Raw genomic sequence first — 22711 nt, forward strand, 5'->3', positions numbered from 1 at the left:
ACCAGCCCTGCACCTTGTTGTCTCGGATTCTCCAGCATCTGCAGTTCCTACTATCATGGATAAATCATGCCCAGTATATACCCCCAATCTTATACTTCCCAACAAGTTTCCTGTACAGGCTACACAGGGAAGTCTGCCTCAATTTTAGCTAAAAATCCTTTGTGAAGAATCTTAGCCAAATATTAATTTTAAAAAAAGTATACAGCATCTGTATCCATTATATCAGTTTAATTCTGTCAGTACGGTTTCTTTTTCCTTATTCTTTCATCTCTTGTGGGTAAAGCCAGCATTTGTTGCCCGTCACTAATTGCCCTGAAGCAGAGTGCTTGCTCGGCCATTTCAGAGGGCAGATAAGAGTTGATCACATGACCTTGGGTCTGGAGTCACATTCAAGCCAGACTGGATAAGAATGGCAGATTCCGTTCTCTCTAGGACATTAGTGAACCAGATGGAATTTCACAACAATTGATAACAGCTTCATGGTCACCATCAGTGAGGCTAGCTTTCAATTCTAGATATATTAATCAAATGTAAATTCTCTGCTCCTGGAACATTAGCCTGGACCTGTAGGTCACTAGCTTAATGATGGTATCACCATCCCTTGCATTTTGCGGAGAGATCATCATAACTTTCAATGGAAAGCAGCTAATGAATGCAGGGAAACATATTTTTATTTGAAAGGCTTTGATACAGTGGGAGCAATTATCCCAGGATGCTTCAAAGGCAGGGTGAATCCTGATTTTGGGAACAGAGATAGCAATTTGTTTTATGGAGCGTGGAAGCTGATTATCAAAGGAACACGAGGAGGATATTAAGCCTGTTGAGCTGATTTTCCATTTAATGAGGTCATCATTGACCTGTGACTGAACTCCACATGGCTCCCTGATGTGGGACACATGCCATACTTAGAATTATAGAGTCATAGAGTTGTACAGCATGGAAACAGACCCTTTGGTCCAACTTGACCATGCCAACCAGATTTCCTAAATGAATCTTATCCCATTTGCCAGAATTTGGTCCATATCCCTCTAAACCCTTCCTATTCGTATACCCAACGAGATGCCTTTTAAATGTTGTAATTGTTTCAACCTCCACAACTTCCTCTGGCAGCACATTCTATAGTCGCACCATCCTCTGCATGAAAAAGTTGCCTCTTAGGTCCCTTTTAAATCTTACCCCTCTCATCTTAAACTTGTGACCTCTAATTTTGGACTCCCCTGGCCTAGGGAAAAGACTATGAATATTCACTCTATCCATGCCCCTCATGATTTTATAAACTTTTTAAGGTTACATCCATAAGTCTCCAACGCTCCAGGGAGAATAGACCCTACCTATTGAGCCTCTCCCTACCGCTCAAACCTTTCAACCTGGCAATGTTCTTGTTAATATTTTCTGAACCCTTTCAAGTTCCTAACATCTTCCCTAAAGCAGAGAGACCAGAATTGAATGCAGTATTCCAAAAGTGGTCAAACTAATGTCCTGTACAGCTATAACATGACCTCCCAACTCCTATACTTAAACACCTGGAACCAAAGTTGGGTAATGTCCAGAACACCCTATCACAGGCACCCAATTGATAGAGCTTCAAACTTTTTGTGTCTAAGTTTCTCGAAATCTCTCTCCCCGAGTCTCTCTGAGCATGGTGAACAAGTACAGCAAACAAGAGCATTAATATATAATTGTAAGAACAGACAAACAACATTGGCTTGTACACATTCCCACTCTGTGACAGTCCTGGCCTCACCATCATTTCATCATGTGCACACAGACCTGGAGGCTGATAGAAAATACACAAGTGAAAGAAACAATAAAGCTTAAACTTATAAACAGCAGTGACATCATCTTTAGCAAGTCTAATAGCCTCATAATTAAGCACATTAAACTTTTGACCTTATCCAACATGATTAAAGCTAAGAATCAAAATGTTGTGACACCACTGTTTGGATTGAGGGGCTGGGGTATCTTGCCATGCTTAACCAAGTTGTTGCTGGTCCCAACATTACAATGTCTATTGACTGTAAACTACAATGGGACACCTGAGGTTATGAAGCACACTGGAAAGATGCAATTTCTTTCTTTTAATTGTCAAGTCAAAGAGCTGTCTGTCTCAGGGCATGCAGGGCTGGTGGCAAAGTTTCATTTCACTTCTCCATCATTAGCTGCTCCAACGAGGCGGAAGTTATCAGCAAGCCCAGGTTGACCTAGCTTCAGAAAACCACCACTAGCAATGGGCTGATGGGAAGGCTTTCAGGAAAATGAAAATGATGAGCACCCCTCGCTGAGGAAGCACCGCTTTGAGAGACCGAGGGGCCTCCGTTGGTGCTACACATGTCTATTCTACCAGAAGCAGAACTCATCCACATGGGTCCTCACCAATCAACATGGAGAGAGCTTTCCTCAGACAGAGAAGTGAACACTGTGGATCAGTGTAGCCAGATAAATGCGACACTACTCTGCTCCTCCGACAGAAGGAACCATTATAGCTGTCCCTCACATTAAATATCAGCTCAGTGGCTCTGCCTAAGAAACCTATTCCCCTCTGCTCTCTCTTGAGGTGTTGCCCTTGAATACCCCACCAGTAACGATGTACGCCATTTGTTTCTGACACCGAAGTGATATTTACATGTTCAGAGTCAGTGAGGTAACATCAATTCAGAATACTTGGAAAACAGATTTTGTAATTGATGTGTCAGACCAAAGACCTTTTATCTTCCATCTGTTTCTCTAATCTTCTAACACTACAAATAAACAAGAGAATTGTTTTCTTCCCTTTTTCACGTCTGTTAAAATGGATAGCACTCCACCCTGTGCTGCTGTGATTGTGTAATCTGAACCGCAACGTTACATTATTAGCCCCAGCTGAGTGAAAACACACTGATAGCATGCAACCCAAGTGAGCACTGAAAACAGCAATGTTATTCGAATGGGGTTTAGAAACTTCAGTGAGAGGCCACAGGGCAGGACAGCATCCAGGTTGAATAGAGCAGGAATTATGTTAATTTACCAAAGAGTGGTGAGCCTGTGGAATTCATTACCACAGGAAGTAGTTGATGGCAAAACATTGAATGTATTCAAGAGGCGACTTGATATAGCACTCGGGGTGAATGGGATCGAAGGTTATGGGGAGAAAGCAGGATTAGGCTACTGAGTTGGACGATCAGCCATAATTGTGATGAATGGCGGAACAGGATCAAAGGACCGAATGGCCTCTTCCTGCTCCTATCTTCTACGTTTCTAGGTTTCAGCCACGGTCACCAAACCCACATTATAATTTGGATTATATACTCAAACCAGGTCTGCACTTGTCACCCTATATTGACTCTACGCATAGCAAATGCCTCCAATTTGAAATTCTCCTGCTCCCTACAACTCTCTGAGCTCGCTGTACTCTTCCAATTTTAGCCTCATCAATGTCTCTGATTATCTGCAACATACTATCAGCAGCTTTGTCTTCTAATGTCCACTTGTGAAGTTCTCCCCATCTCTCTCTCTCTCTCCGCTTTTGAGATTTTTTTTAAAATCCACCCTTTTCATCAAGTCTTCAGTTACCTTTGGTCTTAATAATGGCTGACGTGATTGGATGTGACATTTCATCTAATAGTGGAGGCCTCCTCTCTCTGGCGAACTGGGGTGGGGTTGGGGTGGATTTCTTCTCACGGACTTGGTTGAGTTTTTTGAGGAAGTAACCAAAACGACTGATGAGGGCACAGCTGTAGACGTTGTTTGCTTGGACTTTAGTAAAGCCTTGGATAAGTTTCTGCATGATAGACTAATTAGTAAAGTTCGATCACATGGGATTTATGGTGAGCTTATCAATTGGATACAACATTGGCTTTACTGTAGGAGACAGAGGGTGGTGCCCTATGAACAGCAGGTTTTACAGAGATCAGTGCTGGGTCCACTTTTGCTTGTCATTTATAGAAATGATTTGGATGAGAATATAGGAGACATAGTTAGTAAGTTCGGGGATGACACCAAAATTGGTGATGTACTGGACAGTAAAGAAGGTTATCTAAGATTACAAAGGCATCTTGATCAATTGGGTCAATGGACTGAGGAGTGGCAGATAGAGTTTAATTTGGATAAATGTGAGGCATTGCGTTTTGGTAAAACAAACAAGGGGAAGACTTATACATTTAACGGTAGGGCCCCAGATAGTATTGTAGAACAGGGAGACCTAGGGAATCAGGTACATAATTCCTTGAAATTTGCACCACAGCTGGACAGGGGTGTTAAGAAAGCATTTAGCACACTTGCCTTCATTGCTCTGGCCTTTGGGTATAGGAGTTGGGATATTGAGATTGTACAAAGGCCTCTTCAAGAGTAGTGTGTGCAGTTCTGATTGCCCCGTTATAAGAAGAATATTATTAAACTGGACAGGAGTCGGAAAATATTTACCAGAAAGTTGCCAGGAATGGAAGTTTTGAGTTATAAAATAGGCTGGGATTTTTTTCACTTGAATGTAAGAGGTTGAGGGTTGACCTTACAGAAATTTCGAAAATCATGAGAGGCATAAATAAGGTGAATAGCAAAGATCTTTTTCCTAAATTGCGGGGAGTTCAAAACTGGGGGGCATATTTTTAAGCTGAGAGGAGAAAGATTTAAAAAGGACACGAGAGGCATCTTTTTTACACAGAAAGTGGTTCGTGTATGAAATGAATTGCCAGAGCAACTGGTGGATGCAGGTATAGTTACAATGTTTAAAAGATGTTTGGATGAATAGAAGGGTTTGGAGAGAAGTGGGCCAAATGCAGGCAGGTAGGACTAGTTTAGTTTGGGAACATGGTCAGCTTGGACTACTGGGAGTGAAGGGTCTGTTTCCATGCTCTCTGAGGTTAGAGTTGAAAGTTATGCCTCAGAGGGCTCCTCTAGATTTAAACACACTTGGTGTTTCCTACATACATGAGATTGCCGAGAGCCAATAGCTGACAGCTCTCTGATTGGGATGGCAACACTGCGAGCCAGCTCACTGTCCATGATAGGACAGTGTGCACAGAGGCGGCCAATTAATAGTCCACGTCCAGGTAAATATCTGTCCTGGATTGCCTCCCAGAATTTCACCCTTGCCCTCTCCCTCCACTTGGCCCTGACATAGAAACATAGAAAATAGGAGCAGGAGTAGGCCATTCAGCCCTTAGAGCCTGCTCCACCATTCATTATGATCATGGCTGATCATCTAACTCAGTAGCCTGTTCCTGTTCTTCCACTTCCACCCATATCGTTTGATCCCATTAACCCCAAGTACTACGTCCAAATCCTTCTTGAAATCAAGATCTCTAAGGCTCTGTGTACATTCTGTCCTCGCAAGCAGCTCTGAAGGTGGATGCAAGTGATTTTGGTGATGAGTGAGATCTACGTTTGAGCTGAAAACTCCCCAGGATGTAATTTTGAGCTTCAATCCAAAATTGCTCTGGTGAAGAGGATGGCATCATTGATGAGAATCACCCTCGCTCCCACCCACTGCTGCCAGAATCTGGTAGCTCTCCTTCATTTCCTCATCTCCCATCAGGCAAACTATCCAATTTCAAACCACGGCACCAAGATTTTGAGTCCTCCCCATTTTGGGAAATGTTCTTTTAACGGTTACAGCGAGGCTTCCTAAAGTGGGGTTGCGAGAGGAAATTTTGGGCTGGCAAGGTCACAGGCAGCAATGGCCAACTCCCTTCCCCTTACTCTTAAAGGTCCTCTCCTCCACTCATGGAGAGCTTATAACAATCTTCAAGCCTCAAAATGGTGTCACAATGGCAACACGTATGGGAATCATTGGTTTACTGCCTGGTCTGAAGATAGTTGGGATGATGCTCCCTCAGACATTAAACAGTCTTCAGATTATAGAAGAAAACCATCTTTCCCCTTAGAATCTTGTTTCCGCTGAACAAATAGAAAACATCAATGGAGGACTGGAATCCACAACAACTGACACTTGCAGCTGTAGCACATTCAGAATCGATCCTCACTAACTGGGCATATGAGTTAGCAATAGAATAGAAAAGCAAATTTCTGGTTCTGACAAAGGGTCACTGGACCTGAAATGTTAACTCTGATTTCTCTCCATGGTTGCTGCCAGACCTACTGAGCTTTCCCAGCAATTTCTGTTTTTGTTTCTGGTTCTCCCAGTCACCCATCTTTTGACTGAGAATATCCACTGGGAGTGCAAGATTTACCCTGTACCAAGAAATTGTCCTTTCACGTTTGTAATTTGAACTCCATATTCAGTCTAGAACTAATGCAGCAAAGGTCAGAAATTTGGAAATGGACGACACTGTTTCATTGAAGGACTAAATCTGGATGTATAGTTGAGATTCAGATCTCATCTTTCTTGAAGAGAGGAATGGACTGCAGAAGACATAAATTAAACTCTTTGTTCACCAGATCTGAGTTCTTAAAGGCAGATGGAAGGTATGTGTGAATGTGCGTTTGTGTGTGTGAGAGAAAGAGAGACAGAGGAAGAGGGAGAGAGAGAGAGAGAGATCAAGAGAGAGAGTGTGAGACAGAACGCTGAGCATTGCCGCATCACACTGGTTAATGAAAGCCTCCTCTCTTCATTGATTTGTCTATCCACACCCTGAAATGTTTGGGTCACACATTTTAGGAAATAGCAGTTTGTCTTTTGCATCAAGATAAGCAAACGGTAAGAAACCAGTTCTCAAACATACGGAATAAGTATATTTTTAAGAGAATCCGATCAAAGTGCTCTTTCATTCCCCATCCCAAGCATTTGATTAGACTTTCTTTTTCCAATTAAAAATGCTTCAAACACTCACATGGCTATTTTGTAACTCATTGCATCCAATTAAACCTCCCTTTCATCTACGGCATCAAGATGAGGACCCAGCCATTACATCACACTGTCTGGGATTTTAATTTTCATTTTGAAGGCAAAAAGAAAAACTCACAACAGTTCCTTTTCAAAGCATCTAATGATGAAAACATTGTATGTGGTGCCGACATCACCTTTTTATTCCAACATCTCCGAGATGATTAAGGGCTCACCATTTGGACAATTATATAGCCGAAGAACCTTTCTCAGACTTCAGCACTGGACGCTAATTAAGAGCGATGACATGGGGAGGGGGTGGGGGGCATGGTGATGTCACCCATCCAACTGAACCCACCAGCACACTGCCAACCTGTCAGGGCTAATTCTGTGGCAGAAACAAGTGATGAGAGTGAACAAGGAGGGGGAAGAAAAGGGAGCTTACTTCAAAGGCGAGTGTCTCATTAGTCGGGCCTGCCGAGTACAGGCTCTCTGGTGTGTTGAACGACCGCTGGTAGTGGAACACAGCTCCCCCAAAGTTGAATTGCCCTGGCCAGTCGACTGTCCAGTCCCCTGTTAGGTGGTATTTGCCCTGCAGGCTGCGCACCGCCAAATAGCTTGTTGAGATCTCCAGCTCCTGCACATGAATGCTCCGAGCCCCAGCTGGTACCGTGACAACAACGTAGTACTCTGTAAAACCGAAAATAGAGAAAAAGTCATTGATGAGGAACAGAAAGAAAGCATTTGCTAAATGGAATATAAAGCGATGATCGATTTATACAGCAATCTGGTCAGACTCCATCTGGGACAGTGTGTTCAGTCCTACTCAGGAAGGATAGCTATTTTAGTCAAGTGGTTCAGATGTGATAGGGTGTGCCACTGGAACAGGTGGGACTTGAACTTGTGCCTCCTAGTTCAGCGGACTACCACTGCACCACAAATAACATTAATGTCAGGAAGGATGTATTAGCCTTGGAGGGAGTGCAGTGAAGATTCACTCAATGATCCCAACTCTACAAGGGTTAAGAGATAACAAAGTGTAGAGCTGGATGAACCCAGCAGGCCAAGCAGCATCAGAGGAGCAGGAAAGCTGACGTTTTGGGCCTATACGTGTCACCAAGTGGTATAGATTAGGCTGACTCCTTGAAAATAGAGGTGATCTATTTGAAGTGTTTAAGGTAATTAAAGGAGTTGCTGGACAGGATCAATATAGCTAATTCTGCTGTTGGGCAGAATAAGGGGAACCTAACACTTTTATGAGATTTAATCCTTTCGGGGATGATATCACAAAACATGTCTTCACAAAAAGGGTAGTGAAAATCTGGGACTGTCTCCCTGAAGAAATGTTGAATGGTTTTCTCCTGTTTGTATGATCTTGGGTTATATCTATGTTCACGGCAATCAGGCCACTTAAATGCTAAAAACAAAGAGCAGGTTTGAGAATGAACCGAGGCTTATCGATTCCATTAGACTCTTGATTCTGAGAAGTGCATTGTTTGTTCTGATTCGCTTCTTAAAATTATTTCAAATTTTCACAGGTCCCCATGGTTTTATTTTATCTCAAGTCCGTGTATTGTAAATTGGAAACTCAGAGAAATACCTTCCAAAATGCCAAGCAGCGTAGATCAAGTTGTAAAAAGTGCATTGAGTAGTGTTTAACTTTGATGCTTCTCAGCTTGTCAAAGTCAGGGTTGGAAGATGTTAAGAGCATGGGACTCTGAGATCTGAATGCAAAACCAGCACCTTTTTAACTGAATACAGACTGATAGGAGAATGATCCCAGGACTTAAATTGTTAAGTTATGAGGCAAAATTCTATTGACCTTACATACACCTCCTTGCTAACAGCAGCTAGAGATGCAGTGGTACAGACACTGGTTGATAACCCAGGGAATCAGGCCAACGATCTGGGATCATGGGCTTGAATCTCACATGGTGAAATTTAAATTTCACAATAAAATTGAATACAATTGGTAAATCTGGAATGAAAAGGGGGCCCAAATATTTTCCACCAACACATTAAAAAGCAAGCAGGTGATAAGAGGTGAAGGGGATCCTATTAGGGACATCAAGAATGACATATACATTGAAATACAATGCTGGAATAATGAATCAGTTCTTTCCGCGAGTGCTTACTGAAGACAAAAATTCTCTGAACGGAAGATACTGGAGGCAATGCTCAAGTCAAAACTGAAAGGGAGGAGGTCCTGGAAAGGTTGTCCGCATTTAGGGAAGATAAGTCTCCTGGTTTGGATGGACTACATTAGCTGCATGGGTTGCAAAATGATGTGATGGCTGAGAGAGAGCTGGGCTTGCCTTGATGTTTCAAGATATGGAGGAGACGACTGGAGAGTGACGAATGTGGCATCCTTGTTCAGGGAAGCGTGTAAGGGCAGCTCTCACAACTCCAAGTCAGTTAGTCTATAATCATTGGTGGTAATGTTTTAGAATTCATGATCAGCAGAAAATCATCAACAGACACCTGAAGAGTGTTTTGAGTGAGTTACAGAGAACCAGCACAGTTTGTGCTTGACTAATTAACTGAACCATCAAAGATATTGTGGTGGATGTTGTCTATATGGTTTTTTTTAAAAAATGTATTCAACAAAATACCACACAAAGGACTGCTAACAGCATTGAAACTTATGGAGTGGGAGGGTCAGTGTACAATCGGACAGCAAATTGGCATAAGGACAAAAAAAAAGCAAGATGTGGTGGAGTACTGTTTTGTTTCTAAATAGCAATACATCGTGGCATTCCCCAAATGGGAGCAGGACCACTGCCTTTTTATTGGTGTCATGTGGAGTAACTCATTAACATTTGCAGATGAGACTGAATGTGGAGGAATTACAAATAGTGAGGGCAATACAAAGTATGTATAAAGTATAGACTGGCCAGCAAAACTGGGAGACAAATGCAAATGGAGTTTAATCCAGAGAAGTGAAAGGTAATGCACTATGACAGAAGGGGTGTGGAGCAGTAATAAAGTCATAGGGGTCCACAGCACTGAAAGAGGCCCTTCCACTTTAGTGACATGAATCAGAAATATTCTCAGGATTAAAAGGAGCTAGGAATAGACATGCATTGATATTTGAAAGTGGCAGGTCATTAGTATTGACTACAACAGCAGAAAGGTTGTGCTAAACCTATACAGAACTCTGGTTAGCCCATAGCAAGAGTACTGTTCCCAGTTCTGGTCAGAGTACTTTGGGAAAGATATGAATGTCCTTGAGAAGATGCACAAGAGATTTACTAGACAGTTTCCAGGAATAAGAAGTCTTAGTTACAAGGTTAAGTTGGAAAGGCTAGGATCATTCACCTTGGAGCAGCAAAGACTGAGGGGAGATTTGTTACAGATGTATAAGATTATGACAAGCTTACATAAAATAGACATAAGCAGACCGTACAAAAATTAAGGGACCCAGGCAAAGATTTTGAGCAAGAGACCCATCAGTTTATAAGGAAACACTTTTCCACACAGTGAGCAGCATTGCTTTAGAACACACTGCCTACAAGGACAGATGAAGCAAAACCAATCTATGGTTTGAAAAAGGAATTCCAATTGCCACTTGAAGGAGACAAATTTGTTGATCTATGAGGACCAAGCCAGGGAGTAGGCTGATTCATAGAATGTCCACAGGGCTGAAAGAGGCCATTTGGCCCAAGTCTGCCCTAGCTCCCCAAAGAGCATCCCACCCTCACCCACCACCCATCTCCTATCCCCTTAACCTCACATTTTCCATGGTTGATCCACCTAACCTGCACACCTTTGGACTGAGGGAGGAAACCGGAGCACCCGGAAGAAACCCACACAGACACGGGGAGAATGTGCAAACTCCACACAGACTTGAGTCAAGCCTGGTGCTTTGAGGCAGCAGTGCTAACCACTGAGCCAGCATGCCACCCGGGATTGGATTGCACCATGGCAAATGACACAAACACAATGAGCTGAATGGCCTCCCCTATGCTATAAACAACTCTATCACAGTAACAGATAGATGAATGCCTGGTGTAGGGCTTTGTTTCTGATATACTTGCCATTTGCCCGGTGCTGTTGATGGTACTGTCCTCTGAAGAACTTGCAGGTTGAATTATCTCCGTTGCATACTCCACAAGCATCCACGACAGCCTTTGAGCCTAGAACATGGTCACATCCCACTGCCTGAGGGAATATTTCACCAATTACACTTCAGTCAGTCACCTTAGCACCAATTGGGATTCCTACCTGAGGGCTTTCTGTTGTGTATAGCTCAGCTAATCATGGTCTTAGACTGTGTTTAGCAGCAATTATGGGGGCCCTACCCACATTACATTCAACACCCATCCTGCATCACAATGTTTGCCAGCATTTGCAGTCAGTCAAACAATATCTTGGCTTCTGGCAATATTTCTCAAGAAGAGGAAAGGCACGATAAAGGGTGAGAGACATGTAGCTTTGTAAGCATGTATGAAACTCTGAATCTGCTTGTCCTCTCAACAACCATACAAGATGAGGACCATTTGTGCAATTATGGTTATCTCACATTCCACAAGCGTGTGGCAGAGTTCACTGAGGCAGCAATGCTTTGTTCCATGTGTTACTTATGTGTTTTTTTTCTCTCCAATAGACAGAGGGTGTCCGTTGATAGCTAGAACCCAAGGGAGTCGAGCTCTTCAAATTTTGACATCCTAAATTTAAATCCCATGACTCGACTGGAATCTACGGTCAGGATTTACTGAGACTGAACCTGCTGACCTTGAGCAGGGTTACGAGTAGGAGGAAGGCTGGGGAGAAAGATGAGCTGGGATGGCTCTATTTACTTTTGGATGTTAAAGCAACTGGAGTGGTTTCACAAACTGAAATGATGCAGTTAAAGGAGGACTTAAATCAAAGAAAAGGAGGAAAGAGAAGACAACACTCTATTTACGAAAGCACGAGCTATGTATTTTACCTCACAAATGCCATCAATGCATACATCGAATTTGTTCTCCACACAGCGAGTTCCATCTTTCACTTTGTTAGACATGGCAAAGAAGAAGTCAAAATCTTCAGCTATGCAATACAACTTGCAAATATCTTCATCTGGAAATAGAAAATGAGAGATTGTGCCACTTGAAAATATGCCACAGGGTGGTTTACAGAGGCTGTATTTATCTAACCATCATCAATTAAAGGTGTGTCAGTTTGTGCCAGCTTTTTTATGTACCTCATTAAGCAATGACAGGGAGAGACACAAGACAGACGTGTTAGTCACTGGACTCCATGTCAGCTTGATTCACAGACTTATCCTCCAGGGCACTTCTGATAAGACATTTTTAAACAGTAGTAAACAACAGCTTGAATCTGTCAGTTCAAACACTCGAGCAATAGAATCCAAGGCACCAGGACCAACCAAGAACTCATACTTAATTGCCACAAAGACATTACTGCATAAACCTCCTCTTCTGGCACTTGCTGCTTTCCATTACCTGCAATTTCTGGAATATTATACAGCGTTTACAACACAGAACATGGACATTCATTCCAACTGCTCCATGTCTGTGTTTGTGCTCCTGCCCCCCTTCAATCACCCCATCAACAATATCCTTCCATTGCTTTTTCCTGCATTCTTTTGTCCCCATAAATACATCCATAGTATTCTCAACCACTCTACACAAGGAAATAAAATCAAGAAATTTTGGACAAAGTCAGTAGTTCTGGCAACAGCTACAGATTGAGAAGCAGAGTTAAACATTCAGGACTATACCATTTGCTAAGGAGAGGTGGTGGCATAATGGGATTGTCACAGGATTAGCACTCCAGTTAAGTCAAGGCTATTGCTCTGTGAGTATAGGTTCAAGCCTCACTGAAGCAGATAGTAAAAAGCTGGTTTAATGGTAAGCATGTAAACATTGTTGATTGCCATTTAGAGAAGGCAATCTTTGATTTATTATTGTCGCACATACCTAGATCATACCATACAAAGTGCATTAGGGTAATAGAACAGAGTGAGGAATGCAATGTTATGGCTGCAGAGAAGGTGCACAAAGAGTGAGATTAATATCAATTTTAAAATTTTAGAGGTCCATTCAGAAGTCTAATAACAATGAGGAAGAAGCTGTTCTTGAACCTGTTGGTCTGTGTTTAAGTTTTTGTATCTTCTGCCTGATGGAAGAGGTTGGAAGAGATTATAACTGGTGTGGGAGTGGTCTTGGATTATGTTGGCTGCCTTCCTGAGGCAGCAGGAAGTGTAGATCGAGTAGAGGGATGGAAGGTTGGCTTGCGTGGTGGGCTAGGCTGTGTTCACAACTTTCTGTAGCTTCTTACAATCCTGGGCACAGCAAATCTGCCCTCCTTACCTGGTTTGGCCTACATGTAACTACATACCCACAGCAATGTGGTTGGCTCCTAACTGGCCTCTGGATAGGAGCAGTTAAGTGCTGTTCTGGCCAGCAACATCCCATGAATGAATACATTTAAAAAATAAGAACGTAGCTCAGATGGAGGTGGGACACAGTTCAAGCATGGTCTCACTGAATGGTGGCACAAGATCATGGAGTTATTCTTCTTATCCTCTCCTTGCTGGGTCTTATGGGCCCATCAGGCTCTTTCATACAGCAAGATGCATTGAGCAGGTACAGGCATGAACTGAAGAAAGGGTGGTAAATACCATCCGGAAATTAATAGGCCCAATTAAAAGAGGTGCAGTGAAGGTCATGTTTAATTTGCGGGGGTGATGTAACATGTAACATTGAATTAGCCATCCATCAAAACTCTCCACCCCATATTCCTGGAAAATTTCCAAGGAAAATTGGGCAGGGTGTGTAATATAAGGTCATTAGATATCACCCAAAGTTCAAATTACACACAGCAAACAACTGATGTTTTAGCGAATGAGTCATTCGAGCAAGGGATGGGAGTTGGTGACCTAATAGCAATGTGCATTGACTGATAACCCAGTGGTTCAGGTTAATGTTCTGGGGCTGCAAGTTCAAATCCTACCATGGCAGCTGGTGGAATCTAAATTTAATCTCAGTAATGGTGACCATGACAACATCTGTGATCATTATTAAAAGCCCATCACTAATGTCCTTCAGGGAAGGAAATCTGCCACCCTCACCTGGTCCGGCCTACGTGTGACTCCAGACCCACAGCAATGTGGTTGATTCTCAATTGCCCTCTGAAATGGCCTAGCAAGCCACTCTGTTGTACCAATTGCTACAAAGTCTCAAAGAAATGAAACCACATGGATCACCTGGCATTGACCTAGGCATGGGAAAAGACAACAGCAGAAACAGCCCTGTCGACCATGCAAAGTACTCCTCACTAACATCCGGGCGTTAGTGCCAAAATTGGGAGAGCTGTCTCACAGACTAGTCAAGCAACAGCCTGACATAGTCACACTCACAGAATCATACCTTATAGACAATGTCCCAGACACCACCATCACCGTCCCTGGATATGTCCTGTCCCACCGGCAGGACAGACCCAGCAGAAGGGGCGGCACAGTGGGATTCAGTTGGGAGGGTGTTGCTCTGGGAGTCCTCAACACTGACTCTGGACCCCATGAAGTCTCATGGCTTCAGGTTAAACATGGGCAAGGAAACCTCCTGCTGTATACTACATATTATCCTCCCTCAGCTGATAAATCAGTACTCCTTAATAAGGCTCTTGTCAGGCCACATGTGGAATATTGCGTGCAGTTTTGGGCCCCATACCTCAGCAAGGATGTAGTGACCCTGGAGTGGGTTCGGAAGAGGTTCACGAGAATGGTCCCAGGAATGGAAAGCTTAATGTATGAGGAACGTTTGAGGACTCTGGGACTATACTCATTGGAGTTTAGAAGGATGAGGGGGGATCTAATTGAAACTTACAGAATACTGAATGGCCTGGACAGAGTGGACATTGGGAAGATGCTTCTATTGGTAAAGGGCATAGCTGCAAGACTGGTGGTGAGGGAACCAACAGGAGGGAAAAACATACTTGACCTCATCTTTACTCAGCAGTTGCATCTGTCCATGACAGTATCGGTAACCATGACCATCGCACAGTCCTTGTGGAGACGAAATCCCGCCTTCACATTGAGAATACCCTCCATCGTGTTGTGTGGTACTATCACCGTGATAAATGTGACAGACTTCACACAGATCTAGCATCTCAAGACTGGGCATCCATGAGGCGCTGTGGGCCATCAACAGCAGCAGAATTGTCAATCATCTTAGCTCCAGGACATCTCTGCAGGAGTTCCTCAGGGTAGTGTCCTAGGCCCAACCATCTTCAACTGCTTCATCAATGACCTTCCCTCCATCATAAGGTCAAAAGTGGGGATGTTCGCCGATGATTGCACAATGTTCAGCACCATTCACGACTCCTCAGATACTGAAGCAGTCTGTGTTCCACATACAACAAAATCTAGAAAATATCCAGCCTTGGGCTGACAAGTGGCAAGTGACCATCGCGCCACACAAATGCCAGGCTATTGACTATCACCAATAAGAGATAATCTCACCACTGTCCCTTGACATTCAACGGTGTAACCATCACTGAATCCCCCACTATCAACATCCTGGGGATTATCATTGACCAGAGACTCAACCGGACTCACCACATAAACAGTGGCAACAAGCGCAGGCCAGAAGCTAGGAATACTGTGGCGAGTAACTCACCTCCTGACTCCTCAAAACCTGTCCACCATCTACAAGGCACAAGTCAGGAGTGTGATGGAATACTCCCCACTTGCCTGGATGAGGGCAGCCCCAACAACACTCAAGAAGCTTGACACCATCCAGGACAAAGCTGCCTGCCTGAATGGCACCACATCCACAAGCATCCACTCCCTCCACCACCGATGCTCAGTAGCAGCAGTGTGTACTATCTACAAGATGCATTGCGGAAATTCACCAAAGATCCCCAGATAGCACCTTCCAAACCCACGACCAATTCCATCTAGAAGGACAAGGGCAGCAGGTATATGGGAACACCAGAATCTCCAGGTTCCCCTCCAAGCCACTCACCATCCTGACTTGCAAATACATCGCCGTTCCATCGGTGTTGTTGGGTCAAAATCCTGGAATTCCCTCCCTAATAGCATTGTGGGTCAACCTACAGCAGGAGGACTGCAGCAGTTTAAGAAGGCAGCTCACCACCACCTTCTCAAGGGGCAACTAGGGACAGGCAATAAATGCTGGCCAGCCAGCGACACCCACATTCCACAAAATGAATAGAAAAAGAAATCTGCTTCACTACTGGCCTTTAGGAAAGGAAATCTGCTATCCTTGCCCATGTGACTACCGACCCCACAGTAATGTATTTGACTCTTGACTATCCTCTGAAACAGCTGAGCAAGCCATTCAGTTTAAAGGCAGTTAGGAATGAACATCTCATGAAAGACCAATTAAAATATAGTTCCTAAGACAACTTAACACATACTTGTAGTATATCTTTCATTGTACATTGTAAAATAAGTACAAATAACATTCAGACAAATGGTGCTTGTTGGCAAGGTGTATTCTCGATGCTGAAGGAGGTGCGGTTCCATGTTGATCATGAAAAGAACAAAGAACGATACAGAATAGGATCAGGCCCTTCGGCCCTCCAAGTCTGCACCAACGCATTTTGCCCTTCCATACTAAAACTGCATTCACTTACAGGATCCATATCCCTCTATTCCTTTCCTATTCATGTATCTGTCCAAGTGTTTCTTGAACGCTGCTATTGTGTCTGCTTCTACCGCCTCGTCCGGCAACACACTCCAGGCACTCACCATCCTTTGTGTGAAAAACTTGTCCCACACCTTGAACCTATGTCCCCTAGTAATTGACGCCTCCACCCTGGAAAAGAGACGCATACTTTCCAGTCTATCCATACCATTCACAATCTTATAGACTTCTATCAGGTCATCCCTCAACCTCCTGTGTTCCAGTGAAAACAAACACAGTCTATCCAAAATTTCTTCATAGCTAAAATCCCCCATACCTGGCAATACCCTGGTAAACTTTTTCTGTACCATCTCCAAAGCTTCCTTATCCTTCTAGTAGTGTGGTGACCGGAGCTGCACGCTATATTCTAAGTGTGGCCTAACTAAAGTTCTATAAAGCTGCAGCATAACTTGTCTATCCTTATACTCAATGCTCTTTCCAATGAAGGCAAGCATGCCATAGGTCTTTTTTACTACCTTATCTATCTGCGCTGCCACTTTCAGTGATCTGTGTATCTGCACACCCAGATCCCTCTGCATTTTAATAATCCAGAGGATTCTACCATTTGCTGTATAATTTCCACCTGTACTTGACCTTCCAAAATGCATCATCTCACATTTGTCCGGATTAAACTCCATCTGCCATTTTTCTGCCCATGCCTCCAACTGATCTAGATCCTTCTGTATCCTCTGACAATTCCTCCACACTATCCTCACCTCCACCAATCCTTTTATCACCTGCAAAATTACTAATTAAACTAGCTACATATTCCTCCAAATCATTTATTTATACCACCAACAGCAGAGATCCCAGCACTGATCCCTGTGGAACACTACTAGTCACAACCCTCCATTCCGAAAAGCATTCTTCCATCACTACCCTCTGCCTTTTATGGCTAAGCCAGTTCTGTATCCATTTTGTCAGCTCGCTCCTGCTACCATGCAGTCTGCCATGAGGGACTTTGTCAAAGGCTTTACTGAAGTCTGTGTGGGCAACATCAACCCCTTTTCCCTCATCAATCATCTTCATCACCTCCTCCAAAATCTCAATCAAGTCAGTGAGGCACGACCTCCCCCACACAAAACCATGCGCTCTATTGCTAATAAGCGAAAAGCAGAAGTTACCAAGAAATAGTGAATTTGTACAGTGCCCTTCAAATGCTTAGAAATTCTTAAAGCGCTTCATAGCTAAGTTTATACTTTTGAAGTGTAGTCACCGCTGTGATTTTGAGAAAGTGGCATAAGGTTCAGTAACCAGTGGACACAGCTTTAAGATAATTGGAAAACAAGTTGGAGAGAGGGGGATATTTTTAAATGGACAAGTTATTCATTGTTGTGCAAGTTATTCAAAAGATTTGTGAAAAGTAATTCAATTGTAGCTTTCAAAAGGCTATGCACTTAAAAGATCCATGTGGATAATGTAAAGAGAGTGAGACTATTTGGATCACACTTTCAGAAGAGCCAGCAAGGAAAGGATGGGCCAAATGGTCTTTTCTGCTCTTATCTAAATAAAATGTTAAAAGGTTTGCACTGTGTGTGTGTGCTGACACGTCTGCTGGGAATAGGTATTGCCAATTCCTACACAGAAGGTCTCACTTATGTGCAAAGCACATTGCAGGCAGTGAGCACCATTCAGAAAGGAATCAATAAATTTCCAAAGCAGACTCGTCCCCATCACCATCGGTGCATGCCTGAAATGTTAGAAGTGAAATTCCAAGTTCCCTTTGAAGTGCATTCAACTCATTGTACTGTGAAGTTGGCAGCACAAGTACTTAGAACAAAAGGAGAAAAATTGTTCTTCACTCAACGAGACTGAATCTGTTCAATTCCCAAAGGAAATTGTCTTTCCACCCCAACACATTGTGCTGTGCTGATTCTCCCTGCCCTGTGCGTGATGTCAGACTCAAAAGCATAATGCTGATTCCTGCTGTCCCTTGTCAAGCTTCAGCTTTCATCCAAGGAACAAACACTGGTGGCAGATGTCAGAAACATTGAAACATAGAAGATAGAAGCATGAGGAGGCCATTTGGCCCTTCGAGCCTGCTCCACCATTCATCACGATCGTGGCTGATTGTCCAACTCAACAGCCTAATCCTGCGTTTTCCCCATAACCTTTGATCCCATTTGCCCCAAGTGCTATGTCTAGCCACCTCTTGAATGCATTCAATGTTCTGGCATCAACTACTTCCTGTAATAATGAATTCCACAGGCTCATCATGCTTTGGGTGAAGAAATATCTCCTCATCTCCGTCCTAAATTATCTACCCTGAATCTTCATACTGTGACCCCTGGTTTTGGACATACCCACCATCGGGAACATCCTCCCTGATCTCCCCTGTCCAGTTCTGTCAGAATTTTATAAGTCTTTATAAGACCCCTCTCATTCGTCTGAACTCCAGCAAAAACAATCCTAACCTACTCAATCTCTCCTCATACGTCAGACCCGCTATCCCCGGACTCAGCCTGGTAAACCTTTGTTGCACTCCCTTGAGAGCAAGGGCATCCTTCCTCGGAAAAGGAGACCAAAACCACACACAATATTCCAGGTGTGGTCTCACCAAGGCCCTGTACAACTGCAACAACACATCCCTGCTCCTGTACTCGAAACCTCTCACAATGAAGGCCAACATACCATTTGCCTTCTTTACCGCCTGCTGCACCTGCATGCTTACCTTCAGCTACTGGTGCACAAGGACACCCAGGTCCCACTGCACACTCCCCTCTCCCAGTTTACAGCCACTCAGGTAGTAATCTGCCTTCTTGTTTTTGCTTCCAAAATGAATAACCTCATATTTATCCAAATTATACTGCATCTTCCATTGATTTGCCCACTCACCCAAGCTATCGAGATCATGCTGAAGGATCTCTGCATCCTCGTCACAGTTCACCCTCCCACCCAACTTGTATCATCTGCAAACTTGGAGATGTTACAGTTTGTTCCCTCATTCAAATCATTAATATATATTGTCAATAGCTGGTGTCCTCGCACCAATCCCTGTGGCACCCCACTAGTTACTGCCTGCCAGTTTGAAAAGGACCCATTAATTCCTACTCTTTGTTTCCTCTTGGCCAACCAGTTTTCTATCCATCTCAATACACTTTCCCCAATCCCATGTGCTTTAATCTTGCACATTAATCTCTTATGTGAAACTTTGTCAAACACTTTCTGCAAGTCCAAATATACTACATTGACTGGCTCCCTGTTGTCAACTTTACATCTTCATAGAATTTCAACAGATTTGTCAAATATGATTTCCCCTTCATAAATCCACGCTGACTCTGTCTGATCCTACTAAATGCTCCGCTATAAAGTCCTTGACAATGGATTCGAGAATTTTCCCCACTACCGATATTAGGCTCACCGGTCTATAATTCCCTGTTTTCTCTCGACTTCCCTTTTTGAATATTGGAGTGACATTAACTACCCTCCAATCTGCAGTGACTGTTCCAGAGTCTATAGAATCCTGGAAGATGACCACCAATGCATCTAATATTTTGAGAGCTACTTCCTTAAGTACTCTGCGATGTAAATTATCAGGCCTTGGGGATTTATCTGCCTTCAATCCCATCAATTTTCCCAGCGCCATTTCTCTACTAAAATGATCCCCCTTAATTCTTACCTCTCACTAAATCTTGCATTCTCCAACATTTCTGGTATCTGATTTGTGTCCTCTTTTGTGAAAATAGAACCAAAGTATGTATTCAGTTGCTCAGCCATTTCTTTGTCCCCTATTATACATTCCCCGTTTCTGTTTGTAGGGACCTACATTTGTCTTTACCAATCTCTTTCTCCTCATGTACCTTTAGAAACTCTTAGTGTCAGTCTTTATGTTCTCTGCAAGCTTACTTTTGTAATGTATTTTCCCCTTCTTAATCAATCCCTGGGACCTTCTTTGCTGAATTCTAAACTGCTTCCAATCCTCAGACATATTATTTTTCTGGGCCAATCTGATTGTTTCTTCCTTGAATGGGATACTATCTCCAATTTCCTTTGTAAGCCGTGGATTGGCCCTCTTATCCATTTTGTTTTTGTGACAGGCAGGAATAAAGTGTTGTTGCAGTTTCCCATGCGTTCCTTGAATGTTTGTCATTGCCTGTCCACTGTCATCTCTCCCCAGTCTGTCAAGGTCAACTCATTCCTTATAAGTTCATAGTTTCCTTTTTTAAGATTCAGCACCCCAGTCTCTGAATCAATTACCTCTCTCTCCACCTTGATAAAAAATTCTAACATGTTACGGTTGCTCTTCCCCAAGGAGTCTTGCACAGCTAGGTTGGCAATGATTCCCTTCTCATTACACTGCACCTAGTCTAAAATGGCCTGTTCTCTAGTTGGTACTTCCACATATTGGTCAAGAAAACTATCCTGTATACACTTCAAGAATTCCTCCTCTATGGCATTGTGGCTAATTTGATTTGCCCAGTCTATGTGCAGATTAAAATCACCCATGATCACCAATATTCCCTTGTTGCATGCATCTCTAATTTCCTGTTTAATGCCATTCCCAACATCACTACTGCTGTTTGAGCATCTATATGCCCACAAGTATCTTTTGCCCCTTGGTATTTCTCAACTCTACCCATACAGACTCCGCATTGTGACAGCTAATACCCTTTCTCACTACTGTGTTAATTTCCTCTTTAACCAACAATGCCAATCTACCATCTTTTCCTTTTTGCCTGTCCTTCCTAAATACCAAATACCTCAGGACATTCAGTTCCCATCCCTGGTCACCCTGCAGCCATGTCTCCATAATCCCAATTATATCGTACCTGTTTACATCTATCTGCGTGATTAGTTCATCGACTTTATTGTAAATGCTCCGCGCATGAAGACACAAAGCCTTTAAGCTTTTCTGTTTAACATTGCTCGTCTTGTTCTTATTTTTTTCAACAGCCCTATTTGAATCTTGTCCTTGGTTTCTCTGCCTATCACTTTTCTTATTCCCTTTTCTACCTTTTGTTTTTGTCCTTGCTCCCTCCTTCTCTGACTCCTTACATAGGTTCCCATCCCCCTCCCCAACCGCACGAGCAAACACTCCCCCTAGGACATCAGTCCCAGTCCTGCCCAGGTTGTACAGGTCCCACCTTCCTCAGAGCCAGTGGCAATGCCCCAGGAATCTGAAACCCTCCCCCGACACCATCTTTTCAGCCACGTATTCATCTGGCATAGCTTGTCATTTCTACTCTGGCTGGCATGTGGCACCGGTAGTAATCCTGAGATCACTATCTGTGAAGTCCAATTTCGTAACTTTTTTCCCAGGTCACTGCCTTTCGGAGCTCAACCCTTTTTTCAACTATGTCGTTTGTACCGATGTGTACCACGACCACTGGTTATTCTCCCTCCCCCTTCAGAATGTCCTGGACCTGCTCCAAGACATCCTTGACCCAGCACCAAGGAGGCAACATAACATCCCGGATTATCATTTGCAGCCACAGAAACACCTTCTATTCTCCTTTCAATTGAGTCCCCTATAACTATTGCCCTGGCACAATTTTTACCCCTGCCCTCTGCCAGCAGAACCAGCCATGGTGCAATGAATTTAGCTGCTGCTGCTTTCCCCTGAGAGGTCATTCCCCTCAACAGTGTCCAAAACGGTATATCTGTTTTTCAGGGAATGGCCACAGGAGATTCCTACACTACCTGCCTATCTCTCTTGCTCTGTCTGGTGGTCACCCATTCCCTTCCTGCCTGCAGAGTCTGAGCACAGTCAGATCCACGTCAGCCTTATAAATGAGCATTGACCAGTTATTAAAATTCCCAGTAGAAGAAAAACACTTTCATTTACATAGCGCCTTTTGCAATCCTGGGTCATCCTGAAAGAAGGGTCTTTTTGAAGTGTAGTCTTTTGTTGCAGTACAGGAAATGCAGCAGGCAAGTTTTGCATGGCAAGCTCTCAGCCAAGTGCTAGTAGCCATGTCATCTAGCTGTTTTCTGAGGGATAAGCATGAGATAAGACACTGGGTATAACTCCCAAAACTGTGCTCCTGGATCTTTTATATCCCCCAGAAGAAGTAGACAGCTATTTAATGTCTCATCGGAAAGATGGCACCTCTGACCTTAGCACAGCTCCTCTGGCAGTGCAGCACTCCTTCAGGACTGACTCTCCCGCACAGCAGCACTCCCTCACTACTCACCCCATGTTAGTACAGTACTCTTCAGAGATAGTAGGAACTGCCGATGCTGGAGAATCTGAGATAACAAGGTGTAGAGCTGGATGAACACAGCAGGCCAAGCAGCATCAGAGGAGCAGGAAAGCTGACGTTTCGGGTCGAGACCCTTCTTCAGAAAAGGGGGAGGG

The 22711-nt window shown here is 43.5% G+C and overlaps 1 protein-coding gene across 1 annotated transcript in view; it reads right to left on the reverse strand.

Annotated features, from left to right (window-relative positions):
• Positions 1-22711, reverse strand: part of adamts18 (ADAM metallopeptidase with thrombospondin type 1 motif, 18) — a 269956-nt gene that overhangs the window by 71853 nt on the left and 175392 nt on the right. The window contains exons 14-16 of the mRNA XM_048605849.1: positions 11688-11818; positions 10795-10918; positions 7203-7447 (exon numbers count right to left, since the gene is read on the reverse strand). Of these exons, the coding sequence (XP_048461806.1) occupies positions 7203-7447; positions 10795-10918; positions 11688-11818 (500 nt within the window). The remainder of the gene's footprint in view (positions 1-7202; positions 7448-10794; positions 10919-11687; positions 11819-22711) is intronic.

Source organism: Rhincodon typus, chromosome 15 (genome assembly GCF_021869965.1).
Source record: "Rhincodon typus isolate 14 chromosome 15, sRhiTyp1.1, whole genome shotgun sequence".
Taxonomy (NCBI): domain Eukaryota; kingdom Metazoa; phylum Chordata; class Chondrichthyes; order Orectolobiformes; family Rhincodontidae; genus Rhincodon; species Rhincodon typus.